The sequence below is a fragment of the Lepus europaeus genome, chromosome 6 (assembly GCF_033115175.1).
Source record: "Lepus europaeus isolate LE1 chromosome 6, mLepTim1.pri, whole genome shotgun sequence".
Classification (NCBI taxonomy): domain Eukaryota; kingdom Metazoa; phylum Chordata; class Mammalia; order Lagomorpha; family Leporidae; genus Lepus; species Lepus europaeus.
Genome location: NC_084832.1, coordinates 125,510,332 through 125,530,314, shown reverse-complemented (window position 1 = coordinate 125,530,314; position 19,983 = coordinate 125,510,332). Strand labels below are relative to the sequence as shown.

General features: G+C 41.4%; 1 protein-coding gene across 7 annotated transcripts in view; it reads left to right on the top strand.

Moving 5' to 3' along the window:
- The window catches only part of KIF21A (kinesin family member 21A), a 178,028-nt gene that overhangs the window by 143,558 nt on the left and 14,487 nt on the right, over positions 1–19,983 (top strand). For 3 of the 7 annotated variants that reach the window (XM_062195066.1, XM_062195065.1, XM_062195067.1), the window contains 8 exons: positions 3,929–3,989; positions 4,622–4,676; positions 7,166–7,380; positions 10,038–10,145; positions 11,494–11,622; positions 13,607–13,645; positions 17,948–18,084; positions 19,666–19,846. In XM_062195066.1, coding sequence (XP_062051050.1) covers positions 3,929–3,989; positions 4,622–4,676; positions 7,166–7,380; positions 10,038–10,145; positions 11,494–11,622; positions 13,607–13,645; positions 17,948–18,084; positions 19,666–19,846 — 925 coding nt within the window. The remainder of the gene's footprint in view (positions 1–3,928; positions 3,990–4,621; positions 4,677–7,165; positions 7,381–10,037; positions 10,146–11,493; positions 11,623–13,606; positions 13,646–17,947; positions 18,085–19,665; positions 19,847–19,983) is intronic. The other 4 variants (XM_062195069.1, XM_062195068.1, XM_062195070.1 and 1 more) reach the window with 3 other exon arrangements.

Here is a 19,983-nt window from a genome sequence, read left to right as displayed (position 1 = left end):
TCACTACCCAATGCCCACCTTAGCCAGTGCTGGGCCAGGCTGAGCTCAGAGGCACAGAACTGAATCCAGGTCTCCCACATGGGTGACAGGGAACTGGGTGCTCCAGTCACCACCTGCTGTCTCCCAGAGTGTGCACTGCCAGGAACTTGGATAGGGAGTGGAGATGGGGTTCAAACAGAGGCACTCTGACATGGGGTGCGGGTATCCCCAGCAGCTGTTAACTGCTGTGCCAAATGCACATCTCTGCATTTATTTCAAAAGATAAGATGTTACACAAATAAAACAAATGACTTTTTTTTTTTTGGTGTCTGCACTACATCTGAATATCAGAATAGAATTTCCTTGAGATCATCTACGTAGTGTAGATACGGAATGGCTGTTATTTAAGGTGCTCAAACCGGCCAAGAACAGGTAGAAAACCAGTTAGGAGCAAATAGAGTTGTTTAAAGGAAGCATGTTAGGCTGCTTGTACCTGGCATCATAGCCAACATATTTTCCAGTCCATGTGTTATCAAGATGATCTCCGCCCTTCCTCCTCCCTCTCCTGTTGCCCCCTCTTCTATCACCGCCTCCTCTCCTTCTCCCCCTCCTCTCTCTCCCTCTTCTCTCCCCCTCCTCTCCCTCTCCCCTCCTCTCCCTCTCACCTTTCTTCTCCCTCTCCCTTTCCACCTCCTCTCCCTCTCCCTCTCCCCTCCTCTCCCTCTCCCTTTCCACCTCCTCTCCCTCTCCCTCTCTACGTCCTCTCCCTCTCCCCCTCCCCCTCCCCTCCCTCTCCACTTCCTCTCCCTCTCCACGTCCTGTTCCTTTCCCTCTCCCTCTCCTCACCCTCTCCCCCTCCTTTCCCTCTACACCTCCTCTCCCTTTCTTCCTTTTCTTCCTCCTCCTCCCTTTTCTCTTTGTCTTCCTCTTTTTTTTTTTTTTTGTTCTTCTTAGTGGTCCAGTTGACAATAATAGGTGATCTCTTTTGGCTCAGAAGAAAAATCCTTTGACATCCTTAGGGAAGAAAAATAGCAAGTTGCTAATTTGATAAACAGTGCTCCTTTTTCACAACTTGAAATTATAGTTTGAAGAAGGTCAGAAGCAGAGTGGGAACCCGTTCAGCTGATGTAACCTGTGACTCATGGCAGAGAGGTTCCCTGGGGATTGGGGCTGTAATCCAGACCAGGGGGGCTGGAGAAGATGGAGGTTAAACCCACGAAGGCAGTCCAATCACAAACACACTACTTATTTTATCCCAAGCATTGGGCTGGGTGCTGGGTTCAGAGATGAGTAAGAAGCTAATCTTGGCCTCCTGGACTTCGTGTCCTGCTGAGGGTCACAGACTGTGAGCAGTGAGGCCAGGGACTAAGATGCCAGCAAGGAGTTGTGGGAGCACAGAGAGGACCAGGGCAGGAGGAGCTGATGAAGGCTCTCTGGAGGAGGTGGCCCTGGAGCTGAAACACAAAGGAAGAGGAAGTCAGCTAGGCAGGAGACAGTGTAGCAGGAGGCGAGAGACCAGTGTCTGCAGGCAGAGGGTGTCATGAGCCGTGTGGCCATGCGGCCACAGGGTTGTGTGCACAAAGCTGACCAACAAGCTGGAGCTGAGGAGCTACAAGTTCGTGATAGAGAAGGGTGGGACTCCAGGCGGAAGCACAGCCAGGGCCGACGCCTTACACCGCTGGTTTGTGCTTTTGTAATTTTTGTAGACATCTGTATTTTCTCCTTCTTTGTCCCTCCCCGTATTGGGGGTCCCAAAGGTCACCCCTGTCTTTGCAGACTTGCTAGAAGACCCACTGGGCTCAGTGTATAGTTGTTTTCATGGCTAGGGTGCATGATAGGAAGGTGGTAAAGACGCAGCTGGGGTGTGCAGGGATCCAGGCACAGGCTTCCTCCTTCCCCACTCCAGCCCCGAGAGCTCACCCGGGCTACGGGCTTCCCCCAGAGCAGAAGTGCGGCAGTGTGCGCACCGTGGCTCTGCCAGGCAGGTCTCCTCGATCCTCAGTGCTCACGGTCTGCTCTGGGGGTGGTCACAGAGGTACCCTCTGTCTAGCACTGTCACCCCTATTCTGTCACCTGCTCCAGACTTCCAGAAGGAAGCTGGTGTTCTGCATCAGCATCGTGTTTGCACAGCCTGTGTCAAGGGAGCAGCCTTCGGTAGTTAACACCGCCTGGGGACCCTCTGGGAGCCAGGTTTGCAGAAGTCAGCCAAAGTGTGGTTGTGCACGCAGGCTGGGGTCAGACTCACAAGGCTGCTGTGTGAAGTCTCTTCTATACCCTTTACTTTTTAGAGAAAAAAAAAAAAAGATTTATAAAAAGACCATAAAACTAGCCATTTAGTTAGCTTCCAGTAAAGTTACACTGTGAAACTTTGCACGGAGGTGGCTGGACGTTAGGAGCTGTGGGAGCTTTGTGTCTGCCTTCTTGCTAAGGCTGCTGTGACGAGGGAGGGAGCTGGCCCTGCACTGAGTTCTGTTGGCAGGGTTGAGAGTGCAGCAGGGAGGCGATGATGGGCCCTGGTCTGGATAAGTGTACTGCCTCACGCCCATCCCAGACCCGAGGGTGGTCTCGGCCGTGGCTGTGTGGGCGTGGGTGTGGGCTGTGTGCTCCGGCCCGGACGGTTATGTCAGGAAATAATTATCTAAATCAGGCACACTGCACACGCAGGGGTGAAGGGGTTTTTCCTGAGCAGTCACATGGTGCTCCACACTCTTTGGTCTTATCACTTGCTGCAAGAAAAGTGATAGCAAGTTGTAACCTGCTTCTGTACCAGGGAAGACAGAGGCTGCACTTAGCTCCTTGGAACCCAGTTCTCCTTACTACTGCCCGAGTCGCCCTAGCACTGACTTACCCTGTCTGTGAAACAGGCCCTGAGTCCCCCATAGGTAATGGGCTTGGAAATTCATGCTGCCTTCAATGAGAGTGACCGCCCCTTGTGGGGGTCCTAGGGTTGTCCATTTCCCACATTCTGTTACGGATCACCAGACTCCTGCCAAGATGTCTGCTGATTGTGAGGGGGGAAGGGTATGGCGGTGGGCAGACAGAAATTTGTTGTCTCATGTATGTGTCCCACTGGTGTAGTATAAAAATAAAACTTACAAGGGGATGAATCTTATATATTTTAGATTAACATGGTATTGTTTTCAGTTTTCTGGAATTTTTTTTTTTTTTTAATAAAATGTGTGTGTTTTAAAAGCACCTGTCAGGGGCTTGCTGTCATTTTGAATAATTTACTTTCCCTGGCTATTTTTTTTTAACCTATTTCTTACTAGTTTTATCTGTTGATCTCCCCCACCACCTAGTACCCCCTTGCTGCAGTTGTTTGGAATAGTGTGGTTTATCTGTGTTGGTTTCCAGCACCGTTGCATGCAAATCTTCTGTTCTTGTCTTCTGTGTACACGTGGATGAGCTGCATGCTGATATGTGACTGCTGATACCCTCACACGCACTCTCTCTTCCTACTTGAAGCCAAACATAAAAAATTAAACAAGCGAAGATGTTTCAGTACGTTGGCATAGCTGGTACGGTTGATTCACTCCGTTAATGGCGTTCATGTAGCACTTACCTTAACCTCGTGTTTTTGACCAAGGGATTTTGTGGGTTTAGATGGTAAGATGGTGCAGGACAAATACAAGACCCTGAGAAAATACACATATATAATTATATGTACTCCAGTAAATACATAGCCTCATTCCCATGCCATGAATGTATTTTTCTGTGTGTCACCATTCAAACTGACGAGTTGCCTATCTTGAACATAGTTTTCTTCAGCCCAGGAAAAATAATCTCAGGAGTTCACTAGAAATATTTTTCTGCAGTTCTGTTTTGGTCCAGCCACTGGCACCAAAATGCCCATATTGAGACAGGGAGCTGATGGTGACTGTAGCACAGGGGTTGGGGTCGCTGTGCCGTGTGGCTAACACCTGTATTTTGGATTTTTTTTCTTTTTTAGAGACTGTAGAGGATAGTACTGATGAGGATGCACCTTTAAACAGCCCAGGGTCAGAAGGAAGGTAAGCAGACCTTTAGGAAATGGCCAGATTCGACTTCTTTTTGTAGCATGTCTAATACTTCCTTTTTTAAAAGATTTATTTATGTATTTGAGAGTCAGATTTATACAGAGAGGGAGAGGTCTTCCCAAATGGCCGCAATGGCCAGAGCTAGGCTGATCCGAAGCCAGGAGCCAAGAGCTTCCTCCAGGTCTCCCACAAGCGTGCAGGGGCCCAAGCACTTGGGCCATCCTCTGCTGCTTCCCCAGGCCATAGCAGAGAGCTGGATCAGAAATGGAGCAGCCGGGAATTGAACTGGTGCCCATATGGGATGCTGGCACTGCAGGCGGCAGCTTTACCCACTGCATCACAGCACTGGCCTCTCCCATACTTTGGTATTGTCAGGTCCAACAGCTGCCACAAAGCAGCGCTAAGTGCTGAGAACAGTAATATAGAAACCAAACTCAGTCATGCTTAGACCTCAAAGATTTAAGATAAAAATACTAGAGTATTTAAGGAATAAAAAGGAATACTTGTGAATATTGTCTTTATGTGTTTTCCATAGAAATATAATATTTGTTTCATAATTGCAAACTTAGAGGACGGCCAGTCATAATCCTCATTTAATCTGTGGCTAATTCCGTCTTTGTGTCTAGCACACTGTCCTCCGACCTCATGAAGCTTTGTGGTGAAGTCAAGCCCAAGAGCAAGGTAAGCAGAACAAGCAAGACCGGGAAGCATTTCTCGGCCATGCTCTGTTTCCTGTCAGATGCGTGGCTCTTAATAGATTAGCCAGGAGGCTTGCGTGCACCAAAATTCGCCCATAAATAAGAAGCTTAGTTTTTGAAATCGTATTCCCCTTAAGTGACAAGAAAAAACATACATTAAAAGTTCCTCTGTGTTAGAATTTGGACTTTTCCCGCTGGATCCAGTGTGATTGTGGAGGTTGAGTCTCAAGCTGCTGGTTAGCCACCTTGTGGCCCCTGTGGTAGCCCAGAGTCTAAATCTTAGATTGGCAGCATGTCTTTGAACTCTTAGCGTTTATTTTCTTTCTCTAGTCTCCTGAGATGGTTTGAATAATAAGCTGATCCTTAATCATTGTGCATAAATGCGGGGTGTGTTCAGTGTCAGAGAAGCACATGATACATTTCAGATGGGACTTGGTTGTCTGTGATACCAGACCTTAAAATGCAGGAGCATCAGCAGCGTTTCTGGTGCTTTGCAAATCTTTGTTTTGTGAATAGTTAGAATCCGGACCTGGATGAATAGCACCCTTCAGTGGTCAGGACAGATTTAAGACCACTGTGGTTAGCCAGGGGAATTTGGTGGGATGTGTGATGGTGCCTGTGTGTGGGGAGATTGCTGTGGGCTCCTGGAGACATGTGCTCTATCTAAAGCAAATCGCCACCATCACGTCTTGGTCATTTTTGCCTGTAAGAATAGGGGCTAAGGGCTACCAGATCCTGTTTTTCAGGAAAATCTTAAATATGGATCTCCATGTAAATTTCCTTATCTTTAAAATACTATGAAAGACAATCATCTCTAGACATTTTTTAATTCTGCTACCATGTTTTGAAAAGAAAATTTTGTTAATTTATTTAAGAAGCAGAGAGACACAGAGACAGAGACGTCTCGAGCTTCTATTTGCTTGTTCCCTTCCCAAATGCCCGCAGTGGCCTGCAGCTGGGATTGAAGCGAGAAGCCGTGAGTGCAGTCCAGGTCCCCGGCTTCACACTGAGGGCAGGAACCTAATCCTGAGCCATCGCTGTTGCCTCCCAGGGTCTGTGTTAGCAGAAATCTAGGGTCAGGAGTGAAGCCAGGAATCACGCCCAAGCTCTCCAGTTATGGGACACAGGTGTCTTAACGGGAGTTTGATGCTAGGCTAAACATCAGCCCACCTCTAGCAGGTCACGTGTGACCCTTGAGTTGCTGGTTTGGCAACACGCAGTTTGTGTTTTATGATCCTGAGTGAGCGAGTAGAGGTTAGCAAGAAAACATCCTACTGTGTTCTGGATCTAGTCTCAGACAACCTTCCCCTCCCAGGTCCTGCCCTTCTGGGATGCCATAGGGTGGTGTGACGTGGGGGCCTACAGGCCATGCCCTGGAAGAACCACTGTGGATAGGAATTCCCAGGAAACGGTTCCTTGCTGCCCCAGGCCATGGGCAGTGGGGAAGATGACCGTCAGAAGTGGCTGCAGGGCTTCCTCTTGCCAGGGGTTTCCTCAAGTGCCTGCTACTCCTTCTGTGGACTGCGGAGAGGCCTGAAAAGGTCTCATGTTGTTTCTTTTCCACTCGTTGAAGACATGAAGTCGGTTTTACTCATATATGTTAAATGTGTATATATCAGTACTGAGTTAAGCGTAGGGGATATAAAATTGAATAAAACAGGGCACCCGTTCCCTAGAAGTTTATCATTGGCTAATCCCTTGATTCTCTGTCAGTGCCTTAGTGATATCAAGCAACCACCTCTGGGGAATGACAGTCTAGCTACTTGGTTTTCAAGAGTAAGGAAAGAACTGCGTATAGTGAGCTCAGATTCTAGGAAAGCAACTTTTTACCTGCCTCACTATACTGAATTCCCTCATGGGCACATAAAGCATTGTATTGAAGGCGTCAGGAGGGAAGGGCTATAGGAACTGAAAATAAAATTTAAAAATTATTGTTAAAGCATGAGAAAAAAATCAGAGCTTCCTTGAGCTTCCTGGTAATTATCTTGTGGTTTAATCCCTTCCTCCTTTCTTCTGGACTTTGTTTCTACCTACTTCCCTCCATCTCTGCTCCTCCCTCCCTCCCTTCCTCTAAAAAGTCCTCTGTCGGAGGCAGATTGCCTGGCTGTGAATCTGGCTTTGCCACTGGCTCGTTGTATGACCTTGGGCAAATTACTTCTCTTCTCTTCTCTGTGCCTGTTCCTCATTTGTGAGTCTGGATAATGACGTTACCTGTCGACATGCGCATGGATACAGAGTTCAAACAGTGCCAGGCGCATGAGTACCCTACACTGTTGGCCATTATTGTGCCCCAGAAGCTCTTCTCTGGCTACAGCTCTGTCTCGTCACTATGCACCTGCTCTCTTTGACACTTGCTTGAAAAAGACATGTTGAGTATTTTTATCTGTTTCAACTAATATAAATCTCCATTCCCTAATCAAGTTCTATGCAGAAGTTTGCTGCTCATTGCTTTTCCTTCCGTTCTCTGACTAGGCCCGAAGGAGGACCACCACTCAGATGGAACTGCTGTATGCAGATAGCAGTGAGCTAGCTTCAGACACTAGCACAGGAGGGGCCTCCTTGCCTGGCCCTCTCACGCCTGTTGCAGAAGGGCAAGAGATTGGAGTGAATACTGAGACCAGTGGTGCTTCTGCTGGGGAGAAAGAGCTTCCTCCCCCAGCGGGCTTGCCTTCTAAGATAGGCAGCATGTAAGTCTGGCCCAGCTACACTAACTTCCTTTCTTTTGCCTTGTTTTGTTTTTAATATGCATGTTGCTAATTTCTTATTTCTATTTTTTTTTTTAATTTGTGTAAATAAGACTTCTGGTTTTCAAAGTAATTTCTGTTAGGTGTTAACTCCCCTGATTTTTTTGAACATTTGAAATAATTTAAGATGAAGTTTTTCCATTATCTACCATTCATTAATCTTGGCTAAATTCCTCTGTCTTATCTCTAAGTTTTGGGATCATTCTTAGGGTTATTATTTCCAGGATGAAAAGGATTAATCGTGAACTATAAATAAAACTTGTTTAGGAACACTTAAAAGTTATACTTATAAAACCATTAAATATAAACGGAAGGTTCAAAGATTCTTAAATTTATTCTAAAATTAGCTGTGTATTTATGCTAAAAGCCTGGTCAGCATAGTAAATCTTTGCTAAGCCTTTTAAAGAAAAAAGAAATGCCAATCATAAACAATACATTTTGAACTTTCTTATTTCTTTACCTTGAAGCACGTTCCATGTCTGGGATGGGCATTCACATAAAGTTTTATTAGTATTACTGAACAGTTGAAGGAGGGAATATTCTCTCTTCTTTCTATGGTAATCTGAACAAAAAAGTCTTGATCAGAATTTTTCCATTACTATTTTGATGACAAGGAAATATTGCGCTGCACAAGTATATGTATATGCCTGTGTTTTAAACAATATCTGTCATTCACTGGCAAATATTTTTCATGAGATTTTTCAAACTAACCCTCTATACAACCTAGTGACTGATTTATGGAATGCTGTATCTCTACAATGAAGAATATTGCTCCTAAAAGCAGCAAATGCTATATGGCTCTGCAAATAATACGTGATAACAAGCCTTCTACTGTTGAACATCCGTTTCCCATACTAGCCTTTATTTTATGAAGTTACTGTCATTATCTGCCACTTAGTAATCCCATTTGCTACCTACAATTCCAAGTTTACTCTCATGATGACAGAACTTTCTTGCATGTGCTTGAGGTGGCTCTGCCGTTAACTCTTGGATTCGCTGCTGGAGATGGCTGAGCAGTGCTTCCGTGATGAGAGGGTGTAGAAGAAGTGCTTTGGGTGAAGGTAGTGACACAGAACAGGATAGATGTTAGGAACTTGCATGTGTGCTTAAGGTTTAGTCTGTCAGATGAGTAGGGACTTTTGGAACTTCAAGATTAAATCTATGGCCTGGAATCCAGAATCAGGTAATACCTTCTTTTTGCCTTTTTTTAATTAAAAAATGTATCCTTCATGACAGGTTGTAGAAAAAACCTTTTGTGTTTTGTCACTTCATATGATTTAAGTTTTCATAAATTCAGATACTATAATTCTTTAAAAACTGACAAATTGGTCATATTCTTGGTATGGTAACTTTTGAATCATTAATTGCATGAGTTTTATTTCATGAAGTAAAAATTTACTCAAGCAATAATTAGCTCAAGTAATCCTTATGAATTAAATGATGAAAAATTTTTAAAATATGGTTTCTTCTGATTAGAAAGATTAGAAACATAAAGCTTAACTATTTTTAGTTTTCTTTTTTTTTTTTTATTTGACAGATCGAGTTAGAGAGTGAGAGAGAGAGAGAGAGAGATGAGACAGTGAGAGAGAGAGACAGAGAGAAAGGTCTTCCTTCCATTGGTTCACCCCCCAGATGGCCGCTACAGCTAGCGCTGCGCAGATCCAAAGCCAGGAGCCAGGTGCCTCCTCCTGGTCTCTAACGCAGGTGTAGGCGCCCAAGCACCTGGGCCATCTTCCACTGCCTTCCCAGGCCACAGCAGAGAGCTGGACTGGAAGAGGAGCAACCAGGACTAGAACTGGCGCCCATATGGGATGTCGGCGCAGGCGGAAAATTAATGGCGCTGGCCCCTAGTTTTCATTTTGAAATAGAAATGATATAAACCCATTCTGAAAGACTCACTTTCTAGTGTCTTTGCATTTTTTTCTTGTATTAATATATTGTAAACTATGTAATAAAGATTCATTTTTTTCCATTAATATTGATTCTCATTATACACAAAAGTCATAGTCTTAAATTTTTAATTACATTACAAGGGATACATTTAAATACATTCAGCATTTAAAATTTATGAGGCAGGAATACTTTATTACAAAGGAATACATAGCTACTAATTATTATACAAATACTAAAAAAACTGATTTTTTGTGATTGGTTATAATATTGTTTTGTGAAGGTCTAAATGTTAATTCCTTGAATTTCATTGTTCCTTATATTTGCATTTCAAATATTCTAATATTTTGTTCTTATAAAACTATATAGATAATTTTCTTCAACTGAAATAATTCCCTGTGAAACTTAGGTATCTATATTTAAACTAAAATACTTATTATAAGTATCTGACAGTGTAGCATTGATGTTTACATTCAAAGATAATAAGATTTGCAGATATTTAATAACTGCCGATTTAAAAATTTATGTCTAACTTCCATCAACTAAAAATAACTCAGATAATTTCCAACCATAGTTTTATTTCTTTGCTCCCAAGTAATAATCCTCCTCAAGTTCCAAGTTATTAATCTATTAAAATTTTTAGATTGCTTATCTACCACAATTATATATATATTTAAAGTTATATAATTAAATTTTTTTTTCTGTTTTAGTTCCAGACAGTCATCTCTATCAGAAAAACGAATCCCAGAGCCTTCTCCTGTCACAAGGCGAAAGGCATATGACAAAGCAGAAAAACCAAAAGCTAAGGAACAAAAACAGTAAGTTGCTAATATAGATCTTCCTGTCTGTATAAAAAGTCTGCTGTACCTAGATGCTAAAGGCTCAGGGTACAATTATTTGCTAGGCTTAGGCTGGCTCTGTGGTTATGACTGATCTAACGTATCATGACAATCAAGTCAGCTGTTGGCTTGGCCATGTGATCTTCTAATTCCCTTGATCACTCAGAAATATAAAAATATTTGAACCCTTCTTAGCAATCCTATCCACTGACATTTTTCAATTCTGTGCATATAATTGAAAAAGTTAACATATAATTGAGGTGAGGCTTACTAAATAGATATTTCATATAGTCTTCAATAAAAATTTTGATTAATTTTGACTGTTATCTTGGAAGACTGACATTGAGTTCACTACCTAGGGTGGCTGATCAAAAGCTAGTTAGTAGTGTGTTAGTAGTGCCATCTTCTTGCTGCCTTTTTAAATTATTGCTGTTATCCTAAGCTGTGTCTTTCACATGTTTTGTGAGAGGCAGTTGGATGTACAGTACATAATGTAACCTGGAGATGCACTTACCTGGGTGCTTCACTTGCAACCCCACAGCAAGAAAGAGTCAAGTGGATTAGAGATCCTTGTTCGCTTATTTCTCCCCTACTCATGCACTTGGGACAGGTCCGTCTCGCGCCTGTCATGGAAGAACTTCTATATCAAGCCATATGCTAATACTAGGAAAGTGAGTTTCTTTAATTTTCTCAGCATAAGTATGAAAAGAAGTATCCATGCATTTTGTATATCAGAGTGGACCATCTTAGACCATCCCTTCCTTATGCCAGGATTCACGCCCTCGACTTTGACTGTGGGTTGAGCTGACTTGAATGTCATAGCAATGATCCTTCTTGGTGTCCTTGCTTCCTGGTTTTGGAGATGTAATTTGCCCATTTTTGTTCAATCTAATGTCTGGAGGGTAGTTGGAAAATAGAAGAATGAAGCCAAAAGATTTTTAGATACCAACTGAATCAACCCAATATGCAAATTGCTAAGCTCTCTGGATTTGTTTCTCCATCTGTACGGTGAGCATCTTGGCCTCAATTCTAACACTGTGTAGTTCAAGTTTGGCTTGCTTTAGTTATGCAGCCTGAGTTCAGTGCGCAGAATCCTTTCTTTAGTGCCATCTTGTGGCCAGTGTAACAAAAGCTAGTAGGGCAGATTGTTTATTTCAGTTGCTCAGAGAGCATTTGATCTTAGAAAACACAGAGAGGATGGAAGGAAGAAAAGAAGGAAGGAAGGATTTCTAGCGACAAGCTTTTTCAAAACGCATGTTTCTGATGACTTTCCTAACAAGCTGTAACCAATGAAAGCCACACACTTAATGTTCTTTTTTTCTTGTAGCTCAGATTCTGGAACCTCAGAGGCTAGTCTTTCACCTCCTTCCTCCCCACCAAGCCGGCCCCGTAATGAGCTGAATGTTTTTAACCGTCTTACTGTGTCTCAGGGAAACACATCAGTTCAGCAGGATAAGTAAGTCACTGTGGAACCAGCCTCCTACTTACCCCACATTCTGAACCTTCTGGGACTGTGGAGAACATGTAGCCACCTCCCACCTCTGTGTGGGAGATGAGGTCTGACTTCTCAACTCTTGCCATCTCTCATGTGTTTTTCTAATGGAAAGCAACCTTGGAGCCCAAATTAGAGAAAATTATTTTCCTGCTGAACGTTATTCCCTGTTGTAGATTTGCACCTGTCTTGCCTTTTCTCCTATATGCCTATTAGAGACCTCTTGAAGTATGAATTTCTGGGATGCTTCAGCCCCTCTGAGCCCTGCTGCCTGAGTTGAAAAGAGGCAAATTGTTATTCCTTTAGTGGATATAACAGCCCACGAGGATGATTGTTACATGTGTAACATGTTATTATCATTAGGTGTTTCTAGAGAAATTGACCATGGAACTATAGTAATTGTGTTCTTGTAATAAAAGAACACCTTTATGGATGGAAGAAGTGGGACCGGGAGTAGGTTGGAGGGGAACAGGGGTTGGAGGATGTGGAAAATGTAATTTTCATTGAATTTGAAGTGAAAAAGCATGCCCACATTGAGCCAGAATCTCTCTTGCAAGAATTCAGTACTAACAATTCTGCTGTAAGCTAATTTATTAACACAGAGTTGTCTGCTTGGGTTTTGAGCAGTAACGTCCTAGCTGAGCCTGCTGACATCCTCTTGTCCCTACCCCAATTGTTTTCTGTGCTGTTGTCTCCCTGCGTACTTTAGCCGTCTCTGAAATTTGCAGGATGCTGCTTAAGTTCTGTCTGACATGCTTCCATTCTGCTGTATGTCTATCAGCTTACAGAAACACGCCATGATTTTGAAAGAATGTAGAGTCTACATGATTTATGGATCCATTCTTCATCTATGATTCCTTATTAGGTTGTAGTATAGTTTAATCAGTAGAAGACACATCAGTTAACTTTCTCTAGAGAGGTAAATTTTTGTGTTATTAAACAAATACGGTATTAAATATTGTATTTCTGTTATTCATTGAGAAATGCAGCTCATTAAGAATGTCCTTGGGGAGTTCATTTTCACCAGTGACATAAAGAATTGCTGAATTCTGTCTACTTTGATTTTGTCTACTGACTGTTCTGTCAGTCTTGAGTACCTTGACATTCTACTTCCATATTCTTTCCTGAAATATTTTTTGAACTCCCAATAATTTGACTCCACTCATCTCTAATAAACTAAAACTTAGAGTTACTGGTTGCAGTGTGCACTTTCCAAACTTGCCCTATCATTCTTGGGGGCCCCATTTGGTGACCACCATGTTTCACTCACGAGATGTCACCACCACACTTTTGTTCTGGTCACATTCCAGGCCAGCACCCCCTATCCTTGTTCTCCACAAGATTTCATAGCAGCCATGTTCACTGCCATTGTTGGAGGCTTCAGGCCAAGGCCGGCAGAGTGGCTTACCTATTTTAAAATCTCACTAAAGTCCTCCAGTGGTGAGGGTATTTCAAAAAGTTCATGGAAAAATGGAATTAAAAGATAAGTTTATTTTAGTATGAAATTTTTTTGCAATCCATGTAAAGTTTTTTCTTAGTACAAAGAGTGCCACATTTTTGAGATAAGCAAAAATCCAGAGGTTATTAAAAATTTGAGTGGTTTTCTTTCCATGTAAATATATTGTTTGTACGGTGATGGGTTTCACGTGCTTGCTGGCGCCCTCTTCAGCTAACTTTTAGAAATGAAGATAGATTCTATGGTCACTGATAAAAAGTTCCCCCCACTAGAGTCTTAGTAGGAAATAGCAGAATACATTTTTTTTTTTTTTTAACCTGGCTTCCCTGTTCTTGAAACTTGCTGACACCCCGTGCAAACAGAACGGCAGGGCACTGTCAGGAAATGGTTGCTGTATTTTCTGTTACTCATGCTGTTGACTTGCAGTCCAGAGTGTCTTTACATGTTGACACTGTATTCTTTCTCCTCCTGATTCTAACTCTTTCACTGTAGGTCTGATGAGAGTGACTCTTCTCTGTCGGAAGTACACAGGTACTTTCTATCTTTCCTACATTCTGCCATTTCATTGATGTTCTAAAATACCTTCCTAGAAATTTTAAGCAAGTCTCGTTTTGTTGCATGCATGATTTGTTATAAACCATATAAATGTACTAATATTTAAAAACATTTTAATTTTAATATATTTTTCTGGTCATACCTTGCAGATTAAGCAATGGGAAAATTGTTTTGTATGATAACTTAAAAATTTTTGATATTTATTTTCTTTGTATGGTTTAGTATCTTCTTTCAAAGAAATTAAGTCTTACAAATATTGGTTCCAAGAAAATTTACTCCTCAATGATTAAATATTCACATTGCCTCAAAGTTTAGAAGGTAGATAAGGTATTTTTCTCTTGCTGGTTTAGTGATTTGAAATTTAAAAAATTATGTTATAAATAAGATGTGCTCAGAAACAAGGGTATTGTTGTAACCAATTATATAGACCAAGAAATAAAAAGTCAAGAAGCATTTAAAATTTTTAAAATATTTTTACTGATGGATGCAGTTTTAAAAATAGCACTGTTGCATTTTTTCAAGCCATAGATTTTGGGGGCGCTTAATTTCTTTCTCTCTCGTTCCCTCTCTCCACTTACCGTGTTGTCTCCCCCTCTCCTTGTATATCTCTCCCTTGTCTTGTGACCGCTTTGCTGAGCTCAGCAGATCCTCCAGAAGGTAGGCAGGGGAAGGGGAGGGAACTAATCTCAACCAGTCTTTGATACTTGACTGGCCTACCTGGAACAAAGATAAGTGTTAGTTCCCCATCCCATCAGACCTGTTATGCAAGAAATGATCTTAAAGTTTTTGTTTTGTTTTGTTTTTAAGGTATGAATAGATTAATTATACTAGAGAAAGAAATAAGAAATACTATCTTGTAGACTTCCAATTTCTATATTTTTCTATTGTCTTTGATATGGGGTAATCTATACAAAATAGTAACTACGGTATTATGAATATTTGAGAACATTTTAAGTATATAATTAATAAAATGTCCTATTTAATATTGAGTTTTTTTTTTTTTTCTTGAGAAAACTGGATAATCAAAGATGCTAAACACATAAGAATGAAAAAGAGCCATGCTACTGTCCACACAATAGCTGTGCCACCTATACGTCTCTGGAGGCAGATTGTTAGGGAACTTAATAATGTTGCGACCCTGGACATGAGTGAATTGTATTAGATCTTACGTTAACAGGAGAACATGTTTTAGAGTCTTAGGGTAAAGCTGGTAATCCAAAGGAAGGAAAGCTTTTAGAGAAACAGAATAATAGAATTATGGTCCTGAGAAGACTGGGCAGTTTTGATAGTGTTTTTTTTTTTTTTTTTTTTTTTTAGGATGATTTGTGTCTCTAAATGTACATCAAAAACAGCTTTTATGCTATTAAATTGAATTTTTTCCTAATAATCAGATTTTTGGGATATGCATGTGTATATACTTTCTGTTTGAACAACAGGTAGCACTACTGTTCATGAGAATCATACCTTTTCCTTCTAAAGCAGTATTTGAAATTTGATGGCTGCAGTCATAGATGTGGACCTTTTGTCTCCAAGATTTCAGAATGGCAGATTCAGATTTTAAGGATGGCATTGCTCTCATTATAGTTTGATTCTGGGTAAATTGTTAGGTTACAAACAACGTACTGAGCATAGCTGTCAGGAACCTCTAACTGACAGTGACGTACGGGTACTTAGCAGCATCCTGACATCCCCCGAGAAAACATTTTCTGTTATCCTTTGTATTGATGGGATACTCCCTTGACTGTTGGAATTTGTAAAACCAGACCCTAGATAAAAAGCTTTTTCTTTTCTTTCTGAACCTAAATTGACCTTTAAGTTTCTGTCCATTGGTCCTGCATTGGCTCTCTGCAAGTGTACTGCAACTGTGCCCTCCTATGTGTGTACTCTGACAGCCCTGTCACCGTGCTGAAGTCTCCTCTCCAGCGATTCTTTTAATCAGCTCAGTAGTTTCAGTTTGTCATCTTTTCCTTGTTGTGGTCTCCAGATCCTTCATTCTGCTTCTACTATTTTGGAATGACTTTAGTTTTTCAGTGTTCTTAAACTGTGGCATCTAGAAGTAAAATCCATTCCAAATGTGGCCTAGGCAGTCTGCTCCTGAAATATTGACTTCTGTTGACAGATCGTTGATAGTGTCAGTAGAGGAACCCGACTGTTCATCCGCTGATTTTATTTTCAGTAACACTGTCCTTTGGTTTCTTAAACTTGGGTTGTATTGAGCTTCTGTCCTACCTATAGCCTTCTGCTGTGGGGTTTGGCTTAAATGTTACATGCAAGTTTTATACAATGATTGTTTGTAGTAGTAAGTAGGAACATGAAATAAATGAGCTTTTCTAGGTAGTGCTATACAGTGTCCAGCTCAATAGCCATCAACTGAATAACCTTGCCACAACTGTCCTTAAGGATAGGAGAACAGTGACTGGATCCTAAGGTGTTTTTTTTTTTTAAAAAAGATTTATTTATTTGGAAGGCAGAGTTACAGAGAGGCAGAGGCCGAGAGAGAGAGAGAGAGAGAGAGGTCTTCTATCCACTGGTTCACTCCCCAAATGGCCTCAGTGGCTGGAGCTAAGAGGATCCAAAGCCAAGAGCCAGGAGCTTCTTCTGGATCTCCCATGTGGGTACAGGGGTTCAAGCACTTGGGCCATCTTCCGTGGCTTTCCCAGGCCGTAGCAGAGATCTGGATCGGAAGTGGAGCAGCCGGGTCTCGATCCAGCGCCCATATGGGATGCTGGCACTGCAGGTGGTGGCTTTACCCACTATGCCACAGCACCGGCCCCCTGGAGGTCTTCCTAATTGGCAGCGGCGTTGGTCCTTCAGCTATGACTCTTCAGCCAGCTATGGAACCATGTCAGTTCCTAGATGTCCCACTTTGTCCCTGAAGGTACATCTGAAAGCTTACCGTATGGACTTCAGTGGAATCCACATATACTGTGAATATGACATCCCCCTCATTTGCTGCCTGTTATCTGTATAGAGAATGTTCCCTGTGAGGTGGATAGTCCCACATTATTTCTTATGGATGATCATGTATTTTTAAGTGTTTATAATGATTTATTTAATCTTTCCATCTGTGGGACACAACAGGAAGTTGTACTCATCTGTAGTTTATGAAGCCCAGCTTTCTCCTGCTTTTTGGACAATCAGGTCTACATGTTCTCTGTCCTCTCTTGACCTTTGATTTCTGAGATTCTCTACAATGAATTTGCTTCCACTGTGGCACGCATTTTCAAAGCCTGATGATGTAATTATGTAAAGAGAGATACCTCAAATACTTGAGTTCGTGGAGCACATCTCCATGGTCAGCGCTAACTCAGCTGGGGCTCACATTTCTGTTTCATCATTGCTGCCCCTTGCCTGTGGAAGATGTTATCTTTCATCAAGAAGATGGAAACAAACCAATGTTGCACTATCCTTGTGTTTGCTATTGTATTATGCTATCTGCCTCCTATAATGGTCACATTTCAATATGCTTTTTATTCCTGCTTTGAGCAAAACATATATTTGGCCAATACCTTTATCACATCGTAATCCATTTTTATCTTTAGGCTTTCCAACAATTATTTCAATTTAGATCCTTTAGGACAGGAACAATACTTTCATAGTCTTTACATTTCCAAATTGCATAATTCAGTGGCATGAAGCAGAAACCCAAAATGCTAAATTTCTAAGACAGCTCTGTAAAGGGCTTCACTGTTATTTTAAATTCTCGTTGTTTTTGAAATCTTGGAGATTCTTAGTTTTTTTCTTTAAGTTTTTGACCTTCTTCAACAATTCCACCTTTAGAATTTCTGTCCACTCTATCATTTCTATCTTTTCTTTGCTTTTTGTTCAGAATATGCATTTGCAGTGTAGACAGTATACATTATACTTTCTCCAGCATGCTCCTTTTAACGTAGACTCATGCTTGGTGTGACGTGGAGTCATAGCCTGCATTCACTCATTGCCGCTTCTTTCCTGTTGTTAGAATTCAGGACACTCAAGCAGCTCCCAATGTCATTAAACTTTGCAGAACTGAAATTGTTGATAAGAAAGTAAGATATAGTTGAGGTTTTCCTCTCTGCACACTGCTGCTGCTAGCCGATGTCTAGTTTGTGCACTCCATCATCGTGGTTAGAATTTCACACTTTGTGCTTTTGCTTAAGCAAGAACGAAGGGGCTGAGTTTTATCTCTAGTTACTTAAAAAGACTTCTTAGAGTCAGGGTAAAGAACTAACCTGGTCTTATGACGTTGCTGTTGAAGTGAATCTTGATTTTTTTTTTTTTTCTCCTCCCTCACTTTAGGGGCATCATCAACCCATTTCCTGCTTCGAAAGGAATCAGGACGTCCCCACTTCAGTGTGTCCACATAGCTGAAGGGCACACAAAAGCTGTGCTGTGTGTGGATGCTACTGACGATCTCCTGTTCACTGGATCCAAAGGTGCTAGTTGTTACCTAATGCAGATATTGAGCAGGTTTTATGATGATGTTTTTAACAGGCTGTAAAAAACAAAAATCCATAGTGTTTAATTCCTGTAAGATGTGATCATCTTGTTCAACCCCTGTATTATTTAAAATTTAAAATTGTTGTACAGTTAGAAAGTAAAACCTCCTTTGATGTTTTGTGGATACAATGGTAAGAGAATATACCTCCCCTCACTATTTGGACACCCACGGGGTGCAAGGTTCTGGATTGTGTCCTACAGGTTATATGAATATACACATTTATTAAAGGCCATTAGAATGAACAATGTGGTAAAGAGAATGAAATGGATAATTACCACTGTTTCATGAATATTTGCTGTATATCATGATCTGTGCTAAGCACAGATCTATCTCATTTAATTCTCACAATAATGCCAGTGAACTGCATGTTACATCCTCATCGTACAGGTGAACAAACTCAAGATTGAAGACATGCCATTTTCCCTGGTAAATTTAGCTAGTAAACATGAAAACTAGGACTAGAAACCCAAGTCTCCTCATCTCCAGTCCTACACTCTTTATCTCTTTAGTACAACTGCAAGCAACTGGAAATAAACTCCAATTGCTTTGAAGAGTTATAGGTTAAGAGTTACGGGGCTCTAGAAAAGGGAGAAATATGCCCAGCTAGGAGAAACTGTGAGGAGAAGGCATTTGGAGTGAACCTTAGAGGATGGTTTGGATATTGACAAATAAGGATTGATAGTCAAGATGACAGAATAACACGGAGGTGAAGCAGGGTGTGTTTGGAAAGTGAGTCCAGTTGGGTTCAAAGTAGAATGTATGTGAGAAAAGTAGTGGACGGTGAGGCTAGAAAAGATAAAAAGGCAGCCTATAGAGGACTTTGGGGAACAAGAGAGAGTCTTTACTTTTAGGGTACTCCAAGATTCAATTTAACGAGCAAGTGTTTATTGTTCACCATCTACAAGGGCAGTATAAGAATCTAGCTGGGTTTTTTGAGTTGAGAATAATGGCAAGCATTTCTCCAGTTTAAAAAATCTACCTCAAACTTTTCTTACAATTGAGATTAAGTTTATCTCTCTAGAATAGATATTCAATATATCAGATATACATAATAGAATAGTTTTGTGATTATGTTATTGGCCTTAAAACATACAATCCATCCATCAGTGAACCTGGAAAAGAACAGTGTGTGAGTGTGGAGAGTGTTGTGAGGTGGGAGAGGCTAAAGCCAAGTGGTTTCCAGAAGCTGACGTGAGGTGGCCACCTGAGGGTCTGGGGCAGTTTGAGTCGAGCCTATGAGAACATTTCATCTAATTTTTTTCCTACCACATAATGCATCTACCAGGCATCCCTGACTTTCTTCCCATCTGATAGATGTACCTTGCCCTTGAACCTGTTATAGGGATCAAGGATGGAGTTGGGGGTGCCTGTTGTTGGTTAAATGAATCCTAACTATTTTCATCTCTCATTTCTATTGTCTTCCCCAGGAAGATACATTGTTTAAATAATTTTTATTGTTAAAACAACCTAAAATAGTTCACTTTGACAGTGTTTCCTCTGTTCTTGTTTGTTTCAGATCGGACTTGTAAAGTGTGGAATCTAGTGACTGGGCAGGAGATAATGTCGCTGGGAGGCCACCCCAACAATGTCATTTCTGTAAAGTACTGTAATTATACCAGTCTGGTCTTCACTGTGTCAACATCTTATATTAAGGTGTGGGATATCAGAGACTCCGCAAAGTGCATCCGGACACTGACGTAAGTAACTCAAAGAAACACAGCACAATGAGCAAATATTTACTTTTTACAAAATGTAAGAAAATATAGGACCATAAATGCATTTTAATTTTTGTACACCTGTTTACTCCCCAGAGTATGTTCAAGTATTCACAATA